The sequence below is a fragment of the Cicer arietinum genome, chromosome 6, assembly GCF_000331145.2.
Source record: "Cicer arietinum cultivar CDC Frontier isolate Library 1 chromosome 6, Cicar.CDCFrontier_v2.0, whole genome shotgun sequence".
NCBI lineage: Eukaryota > Viridiplantae > Streptophyta > Magnoliopsida > Fabales > Fabaceae > Cicer > Cicer arietinum.
In genome coordinates this window covers 8,125,353-8,141,487 of record NC_021165.2, presented here as the reverse complement: position 1 = coordinate 8,141,487, position 16,135 = coordinate 8,125,353, and the positions used below count along the sequence as shown (strand labels likewise).

The following is a 16,135-nucleotide window of genomic DNA, read 5'->3' as shown; positions in this document are numbered from 1 at the left end:
GTACATGGTCGCATCCTGAGAATGTGACCTTCTATTGAATTTTAAAAAGACTTTATTCAGCTCATCGCTCCCTGGAATTGCGATAATCTATTGAATTTCAAAAGTAGGGCATATTGATATTTTTTTTAAGGTGTGACAATTTGGTGTAAAAATTAAATAAATAAAAAAAAGGAGATATATTTATAAAAAATCCACAAAATCTATTTGAAACCAATTTTTTTTAAAATAAAAATAGAGAGAGAAAAAAAATTAAAATGTGTGATTTCGGCAAAAAGATCCTAAATCACTCACTAACAATTTATTGATGAACATCATATATAGAAAACTCCAAAATGTGTTGTTACACTAGTCTTTAAATTCGATCCGTTCCACCGATCAAATTCAAATGAGATGAAATGTAAATCCTTCAAGTTATTTTGAAAAACATTGATATGACTTGCACTAACACATCAATATTATATTTCAATAGTATGTTACAAAATAACTTAGAATATTATATTTCAATCGTATACTTCACTCGTGCATTAGTAAATGATACAATAACTTAAAATATAGAAAATTAATGAAACAAACTACATAGCAATGATCAAACTCCGTACTTCATTATGTCCGGAATGACACAACTCTTAATGTTGTTACAAAAAAGTATATTGAGATACTGTATATATTTAACATATATAATTGTAACGGTATAGTGATTAACTCTTATACTATTTCGCACATGTCCTGAGTTTGAAACCTAAATGGAACACAACAACAAATCACTAATACTATTTTTAAGCAATCTTATATAATGACATACTTTGCTATTTTATATATATATATATATATATATATATATATATATATATATACTTTATCTATCTCTTTAATTCTTATACTTCTTTTTTCTACATTTGATTGTCTCTAAATATAAATAAGATTATAAATTTTAGATAATTCTTTTTATTCATTTTTTAAATATATCTCTTAATAATACTATCAAATTGTCTCAAAATATGAAAAACTTAGCAAGAAATTATTGTTGTGAAGCATGTATCTGTTTTTTTTCTTTCAAAAACAATACTTTTATTAATTATAAATTAACAAAAGTACTAAAAATATAAATAATAAAATAATTTTATATTAAAAAAATTATTGACACTATTAAAGAAATAAATTTAATTAAAGAAAATTATGACTACTCAAATCATTTTATTTTATTTATTTGATAAGTTAAAGAAAGATATGATATATATTAAGATTAATTGTTGTTTTAGTAGATATAATAAGTAAAAAATGTTTATATTCCACCTCTATAATATAAGATTCTCTATATTTAGTACCTCGTTTGAATTAAATTTACTGATGTAACACGGTAACTAGGATAAAAATTATTTTTCCTTTTTTTTAATTCCATTTGTCATTAATACTAACTAAACAAAATTACCTTACTGAAATTTAAAAAAAATGAAAAACCCAATCACTCTAGTACTCTTCTTTAAGTTTTTTTTTCCAATTTGGAAGATGATGAACCTTTTTTCCAATTTGGAAGAATTTTTTTTCTCTCTTCTTTGTGTGTTTTTCGAAGTGTTTGCGGGGGTAAGAAAAGTAGTTCGCTTATATTATTTCTAGAGCCAATTAGGCCCACTCTCACAATGGGCCTTGAAAAATTACTCTTTCCTGACAAAAAACCGACGTAGCCTTAACTTCCCCCTTGTTTTTTTTTTTTTTTTTGAATTTCTGGTGAACAGAAAAAATACTTCAAATTTATTTTCATTTCTTTTATGATAAGGAGGAGTCTACCATTGTAACTGTAATTGTTAAGGTGAATAATTAGTTAGTTACATAAATTAGTTAGAAGGTTAGTGTGAACATCATTGTATAATTTTTTTTTTAATCTTAATTTGATCAAAAATGATTTGTTTTGGGTTTTTGGTTTTTCTCAATCTCAAACTTCCAAAGCTGTTTTGATTCTATTTCTCTAAGTATTCTGATTAATATGATATCCGAGCATGGTTGTGATATTCTCGCCGTCATCACACAGACAACTTCTGCCACTTTACTATGTCATTTTTTATCTTGGTTCCTTTGACTTCCAATAGTAACGATGATTACTAGGGTGATTAAAAAACGATAAATTATACATTGTATTTAGAAAATCGTAAGTTAGTCACAATTATTTAAAGGCAATGTATGTGTGGCCTTAAAAATCTCACATAACCTACTGAGTCTTTGATTTAGTATTTGAAAAAATCTTCAAAATCACATATTGGACAAAAATATTACAAAATTTTCATACATAAAACCTACAATCATCTTAGCACTTTATTTGGATTAAGTAATTTGTCTCTATACATAGAGGAAAACACAAATGTCAATGATACGTAGTGGTCAACTTCTTATTTTTACCACAATGTAAAGGAGATTATTCATCGATTCTTAAACCACAAAAAGATAAATGAGAAATGAGTTAGACAAACCCTAATACTCTTATTAGCAACCAAACTACTACTTATTAACAAACTGTTAACGGTTACTATATTATATGGGGTCATATAATTTGTTATCGATGATTTTAAGAATTTAAGAGAACGAATGACACAACTTTACATTCAAATGACATAATTTTAATTTAATATAAATGTCTTTTTTGATATATTATATTTTTATTTTATATTAATATTACATTGAATATTTAATAAAATTATATAAATTTTATAAATTTTAATTATAATATTTTAATTAATATTTATCGTTTTTTTTATAATATTTTGTGCTAAATCTGGCACGGTTTGATTCGACCTTTGTGTTGCAAATTTTGGTCCCAATGGTGGTCTATCGTGACTTTAACGAAGCCACAAATGTTAGCTTTTGTTTTGCCGTGGAGTATCACCGCGGTTTTCTAAAAAACCAAACATAATGATTAATTTCTTATGGTAATTTTATTCTATAAATTACTTCTAAAAGAATTGCACTAATTTTGAATAACATGATATTTGAAGAAATGTACTTGAACTTTTTATTCATCATTTCAGTTTATATAGTTTGTGATAACGAATAACAAGTATTTCGATCGTCTACCCTGGATTTAGCATATTGTGAAACACAAGTCTCCCTCTTTCCGTGATCATTTCAAGAAACCATGACACCTTGTACAGTTGTACTGCATGCTCACCGTTATAGAGAACATCCCAATGTGCATGCAAAAAAAATATATCTGAAGAATTTTTTTTTACTTTTAAAAATTTCAAAATATATATAATTTTCAAGATTTTATTTTACATTTAAACTCTTAAAAAGTGTCTTAAATATACTTTGTTATTTTTTCTCGTTAATAAAATAGGACAAATCTGAAAGAAAAGGAAAAAAAGAAAGTATACGGGTGAAAGTTGATTTTGGAATTTGGTGTAGGTCAGATCTCTTATTTTCTGTCGTACGAGGCCTATAAATTAATGATTTATTTATTATCCTCACGTGCGCTACCTTGACTAACAACATGTTCTGATCCACGGTCAGAGTCAGAGCACAAATGTTGATTTGGCTGCTTTTGTTTCGTAAGTTAGAAGAAATTTACAACGTAATCGATGTGTCATGGAATAAAATGAGTCATTCAATTTTAATGCGTTGAAAATTAGTACTCAATTCGAATTAGGGAGGGTAATGTGTATGATTTAGGTAGATTAGCAAGTATATGTATTTATATTTATGTTTATATTAATCTTAATATTAAATATTTGTATTCAACAACGAAAAAATTGTACTTGTATTTAAATTTTGTTTATGGATGATAAACTTTTTATAAAATGGATGGTACTCATATTTTAGTTCAATAGTTTTATGTGCTATATTTTTTAAATATTTTTTGTGTCCAGTATATTTAATGGGTATTTTTCATTGTTTAAAACTATTGTATTTTTGTGTTATGAAAATAGTGTATTTTTAATTCTCATAAAACGGTGTACTTTATAGTTTATTTACTCCTAATTCTCGTAAAAAGATATCAAAACTTTATTTTTCTTAATTAGAAATAGAGAATAGAAACAAATAAAACCAAAACAGAATTTTATAAATTTCGTATTATTTAAGGCTGTATTAATCCTAAATGTAATTATAATTATTATTCTTAATAATTACATCGTAATCATTGACTCAATTTTCTGATATTGGATTACATCACTTTCGTTGAAGATTGCTTTAAAAATGAAAGAAACCATCGAGAAGCAAGATTAGATTAGACGAATTCGTAGAACTCGTTTATTGTGTCATCCCTAATTTCTAAATATGATGACAATATTATTAAGTAACATGAAGCTTCGAGGAAAGACGTACTTGTGGATTTCCTATGCACTGCGCCTACGACAAATGAAACTATAAAACGGTAAACCGCACGTACAAAACATTATCAATCAAAATATGAAGTTGTCAGAGTTAGAAGCAGCAGGAACAAAGTGCAAAGAGCACCCAAATTACAGGCAACTACCTGGTGTTTGCTCTTATTGCTTAAGAGACAAACTTTCAAAGCTATGCAACAACAAACAAATTCACCATGTACCTCAATCTCCTCAACCATTTTCTTCAACCTTATCAAATTACATGTCTCAAGCTCATAGCCGCCGTCACCGCCGTCACACTTCTAGTGTGATGGATTCTGCTTCTTCCCTGGTTGGATTCGATTATGAGTTGAAGAAGAGCAAGTCCGTCGCTTTTGTTTCAAGAAGCCAAATTAGCGGTAGGGAATTCAATGGAGATAACAAGGAAAATAATAAGAAAGGAAGCTTTTGGTCCAAGCTACTCAAATTGACAAGAAAGGACACCAAGGAAGCCTTCATGCATTCAAGAACAATGAGGGAGAGAAAGGGTTGACTTTTTGTAAACAGTTTAATAAAACTTAGATCCACTTTTTTTAATAACTTAACTGCACATAATTAAATTGTACTTGTGCAATTTGAAGTGTTCATTCTTTTGTTTAGGAATTGTCGATTACTTACTTTACTCCCTAAAATTAAAATAAATTACTCGACATGGAGGAGCTAAATCTGAATTTACTGTATTTATGTGATTAATTTGGAACGTGTATTAACTCCTCAATAGCAGACTATCTTTCCTTCTTTACATTGCATTGGGCTATATACTAGCAAAGAAAAAAAAAAGAAAAAAAAAAAAGAAAAGAGAAGAAAGCCAAAGAAAGTATGCAACATTTTCCCACTACTGTACATGATAATTATGTACTTGAATTACCAATTCTTGAACACTTACCAACATCTTGCCGAAACTATCGATATCATCTAGAAGAACCGGAGATATTAGCCCCCATATCCTCATCGTTGTTAAAGACTTGATCCATTGAGGGCTGTTTCAGTCTGTGAACTATATCATCAAGGGATTCAGATGAGGAAACACGAGTGATCCTATTTTGCTGTGTTTGCCGTACGGGTAAAAACCCTTTGGCACCGATGTCAGTCTTCAAACTCTGAAAGCCTTTCTTTAATGTTTGCCATGTCGAAACCAAACCAGAAGTTTCAGAAGTATTACCATGATCAAGCAAGGAGACCTTAGCAGAGTCTAAGTTTGTCTCTTCTGCCTTATATTTAGATGTTAGTCCACTCTGCTGTCTGACAGCAGCATACTTGCTGCTGATCGCTTCCCTGCTCGAACTATATCTCCTTGTCTCTTCCTTCATAGTTTTGGACAGACGTCCGTTAATTTCTGCGTTAATTAAGGTAGAAGTTCCCTTCATTTCAACACCATTCTCCTCCTGAACAATATAAGTTATAACATGAGTGAAACTGTCTGAAAAAGCAGAGTAACAAACATTATATCTTTGCAGACGTCAAAGTCACCATGATGTTAAGCTACACATACTGCAAGACAGATGAAAATAATGAGAAATGACATTTTTTCGGGTGGCATGTCGACATACCATAATAGTGTTGCTTGATTCTACATCAATACTATTAAAATTCTTTGCAAGTGGAACAACTTGCTCGCCTACTTTACGTCCTTGTTCAAGCCAATACCGTTCTACAAATTACATGAATTCAATCATCAGCAATGGTATCACAAAATTCAACATCCCACATTAAATTAAGGTTTACTGGTTTAGACAAGATTTGTCATTTAACTTGAACTAGAGCTTTAATGACTAAGAATTCTTAGCACACATACCTTTCTGCAAGATAACTAACCCTGATGGATGAAAACCATCCATATCGTCAGCTTCAGTTTTGAAAATATATCTCCTCCAACTTCCCAGGAAATAAAATACCCTGTTAAAGAAGTTGCTTGCAACCAAAAGGGTGTATATAACCATAATAAGCGGAAAGATTTTGTTAAATTTATCTCCAAAGAAAGGGACAGCATTATCAATGTTCCCCATTCGCTGCAATCAATTACAAAATGAACCAAGTTAGAAAAAAAAGAAAGACAATTTATAGGAAAAGAGTTTTGATACAAAGTTGGCAATAATTTATTAGTTGGGTTAGGAAAAAGAAAATTTCAAATATGGGTCACTACACTTAATGGAGAATAGTAGTACATTACATCTTTTTCTACTTACAATATGTTGTGCACCGAATCAGTACAAAAATGGCAATTTCCAGTATTATTAAGAACTAAGAAGTGATTTGATACTTGTTACAGAACTTTGCAGATATCTTTCAATTGTAATAGGATACTTTCAAATATCATACAATATCTTTAGAATACATTGTGAAACCAATTATTCATATATTGTTGATTGATTAAGTTGTATATTTTAATAATTTGTTTCAAATTTCCATTATTCAAGTAGGGTTATTAGCCATGTACTTAGTAGGATTTCATGAAGTCTTACCTAATCCATCTATACATACACAGGGAGTGTTTGGAAGAGTTTATTTTTATTTATATCTCGACAAAATCACTTATATTAATGTTTGGACACACTTATAAAATAAGTTAAAATACATCTACATAAATTGTTTTTAGCTTATTGTAATAAGTTCTCCATAATAGATTATGAACAAGTGCTTAATTGAACTTCCTAAAATACTTTACTAAATAAGCATTTAATTTAACTGCTTATCAAATAGAGCCATAATAAAGTAGGAGCTATAAGGGTGAATACATATTTGTAGGAAAATTCTTGGGTTGGGAGGAGTGATAGTATCATTATCATATTAGCATATTCATGTTTGTAATTAGAGTTAAGATAATATTTTTATATTTAAATTAAAATTAAAAAGTTACTTTACTAGTTATTACTTATTAGTATAAAGTAGAACCCCAAGCATGAAACCACGATAAAAGAATTACCTGTTCAAATATAGTTGTTTTATGAGACCCTAGGCGAATGAGATTGAGAAAGTTGTATGAAACAGGGGGAGCATAACGAGCAATCATACTGGGAACAAGATAGAAAATAAATTATGTATGTGAGACGACACCAGCAATTCAAGAAACAGAAATAAGTAGCAGTGACAGTAGTTAATATTACTTACGAGCATATCATAAGCAGGCTAACTGAGCTGGTCTGTCTGGGTGTCAATGAGTAAAACACCAGCCTTCCAATTTTGAACAGGGAGAAGTATGTGCAAATGCACATGTACATGAGTGGAACAAAAGCAAAAGCCTGAGCAAGAAATTGAAGATATGCGATTCAGAAAGCAGCTTTTAAGCATTCCATTAAAGCAAAGAGATATCATGTGGTATTCCATGAGTAATTGATTAATTTGTATGTACTGAAAAGTGTAAAAAAATTATTAATGCGTCCAATCAAATTTCACCATTTAGATATGTTATAATATTATTTTCAAAAATACCTGCACAATTATCTAAGTGGTGAGGTGTCACTCGATAGATGTATAAAAATATTTTATAATGTTACATAGAAATTAAATTCTGAATAATTAGCATGAATCGATTTCATGCATAACCCAACTCCAAAACACAGGTGCAGCTTACTAATAATATGCACCCCAAAAGAGGCCAAATTACTCAATCACGGGGAAGTTCATATGGGACACGTCAGATTTCAATCTTTAAATTATTATAAGATTTTCTATGTTCCAGAACGAAATCTTTATCAAAAACTTTCTTTCCACAATGTGAAATACTGTGTGTGTGTCTGTCAAATTTGGTCTACCTGCACAAGCACCTCCTGTGCTCCAACAGATTTTATAAGAATTGAGAAAAGAGATAGATCAACACTGGGCAGAAGAGTTGCCTCTGCCAGAAGAATTGCAACAGACATGATACCAAGTATAACAGCCAACCCTTTTTCAACTTGTTTTCTCAAAATGCATCGCCAGAAAAATTCTGCAAAGAACCACCATTTACTCAGAAACCTAAACCAAATCTTCTTTACACTATGTAGTATGTTTGGACATAAACACATGCAATGTTATTCAAATGCATGGGAAAGAATTAATGAGAACTTTCAAAGGCCTTATAATCAATCATGGACTCTTGAGACTATCACATTCATCTTACGAATGGAGATTGCATTATTAAGGAATCATGGAAATATGACAAACAATTACCACCCACCATCTAATTCGTCTCTCAAATATATAAAGGAGGATTTGTGAGGGATAGGCGGGAGCAAGCAAGTTGATCTCCAAGAACTATGGAGTAAGAGAGTTAATACAATTCTCTTCAAGAGAGAGTTGCACTCTAGATTGCCATCCTACTTGGCAAGACATATCATAGTCCATTCTAGCTGGGAGAGATTGAGAAAACATTTGCTTGGTCAAGAGAACATTTTGTTTGGATCCTAAAATCCTGTGATATTTCCGTTTCATATTGATATTTTGTTTGGTGTTATTTCTTCTTCTTCTTCTTTTCCTTTATTTTTCTTGTTGTCTACCTGAATCACACAGGTAGGGATATTTTTCTAATAATTTACCGACAAGGTTAACTCGACAGTCTCCTTATATATCATGATGAAATAATACAAGCACTGATTGTGGCATGAAACCAAATTGAGAAAGTTAAAAAAACATATTGCATGACAGAGGAAAAAAGTAATTTAAGAAACTTTTAAAACAAAAACAGCATGATCAGTATGAGTATATTATATGGACTTCATACAAGGTTTGTTAGTATCAGATTCAAAGTTCTCTTTTTCTTCAAAACCTAGGAAACTTCCATTGAGAAACTTCAATTTTTCAAAATTACTGTAGTATATATAATTGTATTGAATACTAGTTCACTGTGTGCATATACAATTATGTACTGTAAGAACAGTAGTAAAAATTTGTTGCCATATTTATGTTAGTTAGCTATAGTTATGACAGTTGTAATAGCTGTCGATTAGCTCCTCAATTAGTCCTTTAGTACTCAATGTACTCACAGCATACAGTAATAACATCTTTGCCCAACACATGAATCAAACAATGTCATAATATCTTATCATTAATCCTTCCAAATGACAAACAACCTAAATCTAAAGCCTTTTTAATGATTTGGCCTATAATTTTTCTTGATCTCTACCTCTAAGATGCATTCATGGTATACAACAAAAAATTGATAGTTTGTACACATGAACTACACTTTCTCCCAAATATTGTACGTTTAGACACGGTATCAAAGTTATACCATCTGTTGCAACCCATGTGATAGAATCACAGAGAAATAGGGATCTGTGAACGTAAATTGATAGATAAAATGGAAATTTATTGATTTATGGAAGAAGGGAAAATTCTGATACAATGTATAACCCAGAGCAAAGCTCCTCCAGAGAAAATAGTATCTCCTAATTCAATGATAATTATAATTATTCATGAGCAATACTCCCCTACCCTCCTTAACTTATTCCCCTATGTGTAACTGAAATCCCTAGAATTTAATGAGTTTCTCTGCTCTGTCATTAATAGACTGCTTATTCTCTTTTTTACCCTTGCGGACATAAGTTTTCCACACTGCAGATTTGGGTCTTTCACTAGTCTTAAGCCCACTAATTCTATCACCATGTGTATCTATCTGCTGTACTGGTCTCCCTAAAACTACATTGTATATTATTTTGCATGCTTACCTTTTGTTTCTTGAACCACTTTTTGGTGTCCCTGGTGGCTGATTGATTTTTTTCTTCACATGCTAAAGGTATTTTTCTGCCTTTTCGTGGTGTTTGATGCATGACAAAGGTTCGCACTAAATGTTGTTTTGTAATGGCCAGCCATGACCAAGGAGTAGTGGTCGGCCGAATAGTGCAAAAGGAGTTGCAATTTGCAAGGATTAAGAGATGATTTGGGATCAAAATGGGGTGGTTTTAGGATGCCCATTACCCAGTGGGAGCAAGAGAGGGATGTGACTGTGCCTATAGTTGTGACTGTGGCTATTAACATTTTTTAATTTCGGTATTAGTACTGGATTAGTTCAAGTGCTTGATGCACTCATAGTACAAGTAAGATGAACTTTGTTTAAATATGCAAAATACTCTGCAGTATAAATATGCAAAATATAATCAAACTGAAGGTTTATTTTGACACAGGAAGAAACAGATCAAGTAGGATGGGGATATGTTGCATCATTGGTTATTGATATCTTCGTATACTGAAAGGATAACATGCTTGTGTGAAACTAACATAAGCATCTTCATTTAAGTTAAATCAGGTAAATACAAGTCCAATTGCAGGAAAATAAATTAAATGGAGTTAGGAACAAGTAGATTAGCAAAGATTCTTATAATTACCTAAAGTGTCAAATAAAGACCCTAACTTGCCAGTCCGAGCAGGTCTGATGCTTGACATATATTTCCTGAAATGATAGCATTAAAAATGGCCTAAAGTTAGCTGGAACAACCTTTAAGTATTCATGAAGCCTATTGAAATGGGGCCAAAAACCAACAGAAAAAAATAATAATTAGAAGCAAACCATCCAGTTGCCTTGCGGCTTTCATAATTCTTTATTGTATCTTCCAGTTCAAGGGCTTCTAATACATAAGTCATGTACTCACTGAAAAGCAGCAATATAATACCCAGTCAATAGTCTGTTGTGGAAGGGTCGGACAATGCCGATAAGCAAAAGGACTAATAATCCATTAAAGCTTTCATGGATATATAAAATGAAAAAGTCTTTTATATGAGCTGATCTCTTCAATACTCATCCTATACGTGGCAAAAAGAAATATATTTCCTCGCGGGATACAGTTAGAAAGCCAATTTTTACAAGGTCTTTCATATTATTAAAAGCTAGGAACCAAAGCTAAAACTGTCCTCCATTCAAGTAAGTTCGTTCAACCAGAGCAATTATAAGATTCATAGGTGAATATGGTAAAAAAGAAAAGAAAAAAACTAACAAATTATATGCGGACCATTAAGAAAGATATTTTTTATATTAGCCTAATGAGTAAACAGTAGGCATTGTAATTAACGTAAACAAAAAAATAAATGAATATGGCTTTATTAGGTGTTTATACTCCTAGGAAGAATATAACCCCTGAATTACCATTCATGCCTACTGTAAATAATTCAAGGTCAATTTCTCAAATAACAGGCTTAAAAGACTGAGCTAATCATTTTCTTACCTTTTATATCTGTAGTACTCCTCAGTAGCTCCCCGTAGATGACGTCTTAATGTTGCCATTGACTTCTCATCAGTATCATAATCCATATCACTTTCACCTAATCGGCCACCTTGTGGTCTGAAGGATGGATCTTCCCTAAACTGGAAAATTGAAGATTATATTCTAACAAAGAGCCGTGTTCTGTAATCAGAATCTCTAAGCAAAGAATGTAAGATTTATACCATTTGAGTTAGCGTGTCATGAATTACATCCATGTAAGGTCTCAGAGGATCGTGTCTGGACATCTGATTTGACGTGGCTTGAGCAGCCTACAGAAATAAATCATCAAAGAACTTCAAGTTTTTGAATTTTGTTTGCAAATGGACAGGTTAAAAAGAAACAGGGTTAGTCTAAAGTTCAACTAAACTGCATTGATCCATTCCTATCTTGCATCACCCCCTTACCCACATTGTTAGGAGTAGTGTATTAAGCATGTGTTTAGTGTGTCTTATAATTTGGACTGAAGATCTAATTCTACCCCACTAAACCAACTTGTAACGTGAGGACTCTCATAGCCTTCTAAGCACTATTTAGGCCATATCTCTAATCCATGTGAGACTCTCAACACACCCTATAGCGCTCAGGAGTGGAAATCTGATGTGTGGACTAATGCGAGTTGAATAATAAGAATCTCAATAGTGTGTGTGTCCTTTGTAAATTCTCAATAATATGAAAAACATGTACGAACCACTTACAACAATAGCATTAGAAAGTTTTTTATGAGCATCATCAAGTTCAGCAGCCATTTTAGCAATTTTGTGGGAAATAACTTTTTGGCGGGTGGTCCAGTCGGCATTTCTCCAAACATTTTTAGGAATTTCACTCAAACCAAAGCCAAGAAGAAATGCACCGGTGACTAGTCCGAATGTATTTGAGCAAGCCATGGCTAATCCCATAAGACCTCCACTCCTGCTTATAAAAGAATCAACTAACTGGTATTAAAAAAAAACAAAGAGGGGGATTCACTTCAAACCAAACCAAATCAAACCAAAGCACACATACACACACGCATAAGCACGTGTAGGAATGCAAAAAGGTTTATTGCGTGTTAAGTTGTCAATCGTGGCCATGATGTCAAAAATAATAAAGTAACTGGGCATAAGGTAAGCATATATCATGGAAAGACATCAATTAGGTTCCTTGAAATGTCCTCACAGACATTGCAAATTTCTGGAATGCATCATTCATGTCAAAGTCCAAACATTGCTAAAAAAGTATCTACCCTTATGACATTATAAATATTCAAGAAAAGTTAGATTAGTTGCCACGCATGGGGCTTTGAGGAAACAATAGAGCTCTTTGAGTGAAAATAAGAATAGTCATTTAAAGAGAACTAATTAGAAAACTCTAAGCAACAATACCTTCGGGCCAACTTGCAACAAAAAACTATAATCTAGTTCAAAACAACAAAGATTAAGAAGGCGAGAACCAACCAGTGCTTGTGCATCATAATGAGAAGAATAAGTCCAAAAAGGCCAATGGATCCCACAATTAGATAGAAGACCAAGTTAACATGTATACTAGTCTTCAATCTTTCCAATACAGTGAAGTCACTGGCATCTTCAAAACCCTGAATAAGGGGCACGACAGCCCTGCTTAGGATAACATAATTTAATACATAAGCAAATTTGCATTTCTGATCTGTAAATTCCATTTACTTACTTCCTTGCAATACCAATACTTATTAAGTATGTACTACTATCTACACAAGAATATGTACTTCCTTGCAGACATAAAGATAGAAACTTTTACATGAAGCGTACCAAGTAAGCAAAAATGTACTCCAATATGACCAGCTCCAAAAGAAAGAAATGCCTCCATTGTCTAGTTGGGAAGATATTGTCTGTATGTGTTAAAGAAAGAAACACCATTATATTAATGAAATTGTTGCACATATAATCCTTCAATGATCCAAAATTCTCTTTGCTGTTTAACTTTTTAAAATTCCAAAGTCTGCCTCAATAAGGGAGGAAGGATATCATATGTACTAGTCAAGAAAATGCCCAATTGAAGTATATATAAAAGAACAAGCAAATGGCAAGCTTAGGACCCGTTTACATTTTTCATGTTTCCATTTTCACTTCAACTAATAAACATAAGAGAATATAGATCAAATATTTCCGTCAACATTTTCTTTAACAATTTTTGAAAATCAGGTCTAACATTTTCAGAAATTGTGAAAATCCATGCCAAAACAATGTTTCATTGTTTCTAAAAATACATTATTCCCACCTTATCTCTATCAAAATTGTTTATTAAATGAGTCTTTCATCTCCTTATTAGTGATTTGAAATGAACACAACTTAGAAAAAATGAAAACCAAAATGTTATTCGAAATTAAGCAAAGTAGTAAATACAAATAAAAACACGATACAACAACAACCAGCGTATGTTCACAACATGTAGGTAGCACGATAATTATATGTATCTGATAGCATGGTACATGTAGTAGAATAGTGAATTGGAGGGAAAGGAAGGAGAGAATAGTATAGTACCAGCCAGATGTCAGCGGGGACAAGGATGATGATGGAGAGGGAAGAGAACCAGGTATATCCAACGGTGAAGAGAACGTATAAAGGTACGGAAGGCCCAGCGAAGTACCTCAAGGTTAATAGAACCATTCCCATTGTTAGGGGAAGAGATATCATGTAAAACACCCACATCTCTCTTTCTCCCTCGATCGATCGATCAAGATGCTAATGGCAGTGACTTTCAGGTGAAGTATACTATACTGTCAACTGCTAATTGCACCATCACCCAACCCCTTTTGCCTATGGGCTTCATGCACGGCCTATACGGCCCGCTTTTCTTTTAATTAGATACTTACTTTTCACACCTATGTATTTCTGAAAAAAATCACACCCACTATTCTTCCAAGATGGAAAAAACTGTGTTTTTATCTTGATTTATACTAGTAATTTTCGATGATTTATACTAGTAATTTTCGAGGAATTATACTTTTTTTATCTTGATATATTTTATTTTTGACTGACTTTGGAGGTTGGAAAAGTACCACCTTTCGATTATTTTTCTATTAATAAATTGATATTCTTGTGATTCAATTAAAAAATATATTTTTTCTCTTGAATATGAAAGTCCAAAACTTGTGAATTTCCATTGGTATTCTTATCTTGCTTTTCAAATCCTAAATTCCTAAATGTACTGCTGAAATTTAAGATTTAATTGTGTATTTAAACTACCAAACTTAAAAATTTATAAAAAAAGACAAAAAAATTAAGGAGTCTAATGAATGTTGAATACGTCATCTAATAAAATTATAGTGATCTATAAAAGAGTTGGGCACTTGCCATCAACCGCAAACTTATAGATAGGTTGTAAAAAAATTCAAACTCGCATCATTTAATCTCAATTTGAATTTGAAGTTAAGATCGTGTTTTGACGAAGTAGCTTCGTTTAAAGAAATGTTATTATTTTAAAAACTCTATTGTGTTAGTTTTTTCTTTTTTAACTCTACAACAATCTTCTAAACGAAAAAAAAAAAAGAAAAAGAAAAAAAAAAGAGGTTCTATTGTAGTACTTGTTTTAGTTAGAGTAGTCTCATCTTAACTTAATCCTCGTAATTTTGAGTCATTGTTAGTTTGTTACATTCATGTATTGGTGAGGTCATTGATTTATGAGATGAATGTTCATTTAATTCTTCAATTTTTTAACTTTTCTCGAATCTAATTTTTGGTAATATACACTAAATTCTATTTTTTAATAGTGTAGTTGGAGGTGGGGAAACTAAATCAAGGGACGAATGAGTATGCATTGATTTACAAATGCTATGAGTTAGTTATTGTAGAAAGATGTGGGTATTGAATGTCTACGGCCTATATTGCATCAACTCGACTCATTTGACTACAATTTTTTTTCATAGATGGTAACAAAATCGTACACAACTGTGAAGTTTGGGTTTAAACACGGGACATAGTATTCAACTTTCCAATATCGATATTTGTCAATTGAACTATGTTTTATGGATCATTTGATTGTAATTTTAAATTGAATTAAAATCATGTTAGGCAAATTAGTCCCTTGTGAAAAATAATTGTCTTTTATAATTTTAATATACTAATTTTTTCTTACCCACTCAAATACTATGTTCTTTATTTCTTTCAAGCGAACAACACGGTTAAATAATTCTCCTCCACACTTAGTAAAAAAAATCTAGAACAAAACTTGTTCAGAAGTATGGTTGAGTCCAACAAAAAGAGAAAATAAATTAAAAAAAAAAAAGATTGAATTATTTAGAATAAATTCAACGAAAAAAATTGATTATAATGAATACAGGATACACTTCATATAATGATCATAATCAAACTAGTGAATCTTAACTAACTTGTGAACGCTAATCAACATATAACTATCTACAACTAACTTCAAGTATATATAACATTCATTTGTAAGTTGAAATTGTAGATTAACATTTCTTGTTGTGAATAAACATGATAGAATCCAACAAAGAGAAAATAAATCAAGAAAAAACTTGAATTATTTAAAATTCATTCAATGAACAAAATTAATTACCATAAATAGTAATCAAGTTATACCTACTTATAACTAACTTATCTAACACATCTACCCTTAAAATTAAGAGAGGAAGATCCG

General features: G+C 31.3%; 1 protein-coding gene across 3 annotated transcripts; it reads right to left on the bottom strand.

Moving 5' to 3' along the window:
- Positions 1–5,009: 5,009 nt before the first annotated feature.
- LOC101491056 (uncharacterized) lies at positions 5,010–14,245 on the bottom strand. 3 transcript variants are annotated; one of them, XM_004504053.4, is made up of 14 exons: positions 14,020–14,245; positions 13,288–13,367; positions 12,958–13,116; positions 12,220–12,433; positions 11,707–11,793; positions 11,486–11,625; positions 10,834–10,914; positions 10,652–10,716; positions 8,105–8,277; positions 7,461–7,591; positions 7,276–7,363; positions 6,148–6,361; positions 5,903–6,003; positions 5,010–5,737 (listed from the first exon to the last, which is right to left on the bottom strand). In XM_004504053.4, exons 1-14 carry the CDS (start codon positions 14,185–14,187, stop codon positions 5,264–5,266), a joined length of 2,175 nt encoding a protein of 724 aa, XP_004504110.1. In that variant the 5' UTR covers positions 14,188–14,245; the 3' UTR covers positions 5,010–5,263. The 3 variants fall into 3 exon arrangements, with proteins under 3 accessions (XP_004504110.1, XP_027191820.1, XP_012572214.1); XM_027336019.2 differs by having other exon boundaries at positions 12,958–13,094; positions 14,020–14,077; XM_012716760.3 differs by lacking the exon at positions 14,020–14,245 and having other exon boundaries at positions 12,958–13,094; positions 13,187–13,323.
- Positions 14,246–16,135: the final 1,890 nt, after the last annotated feature.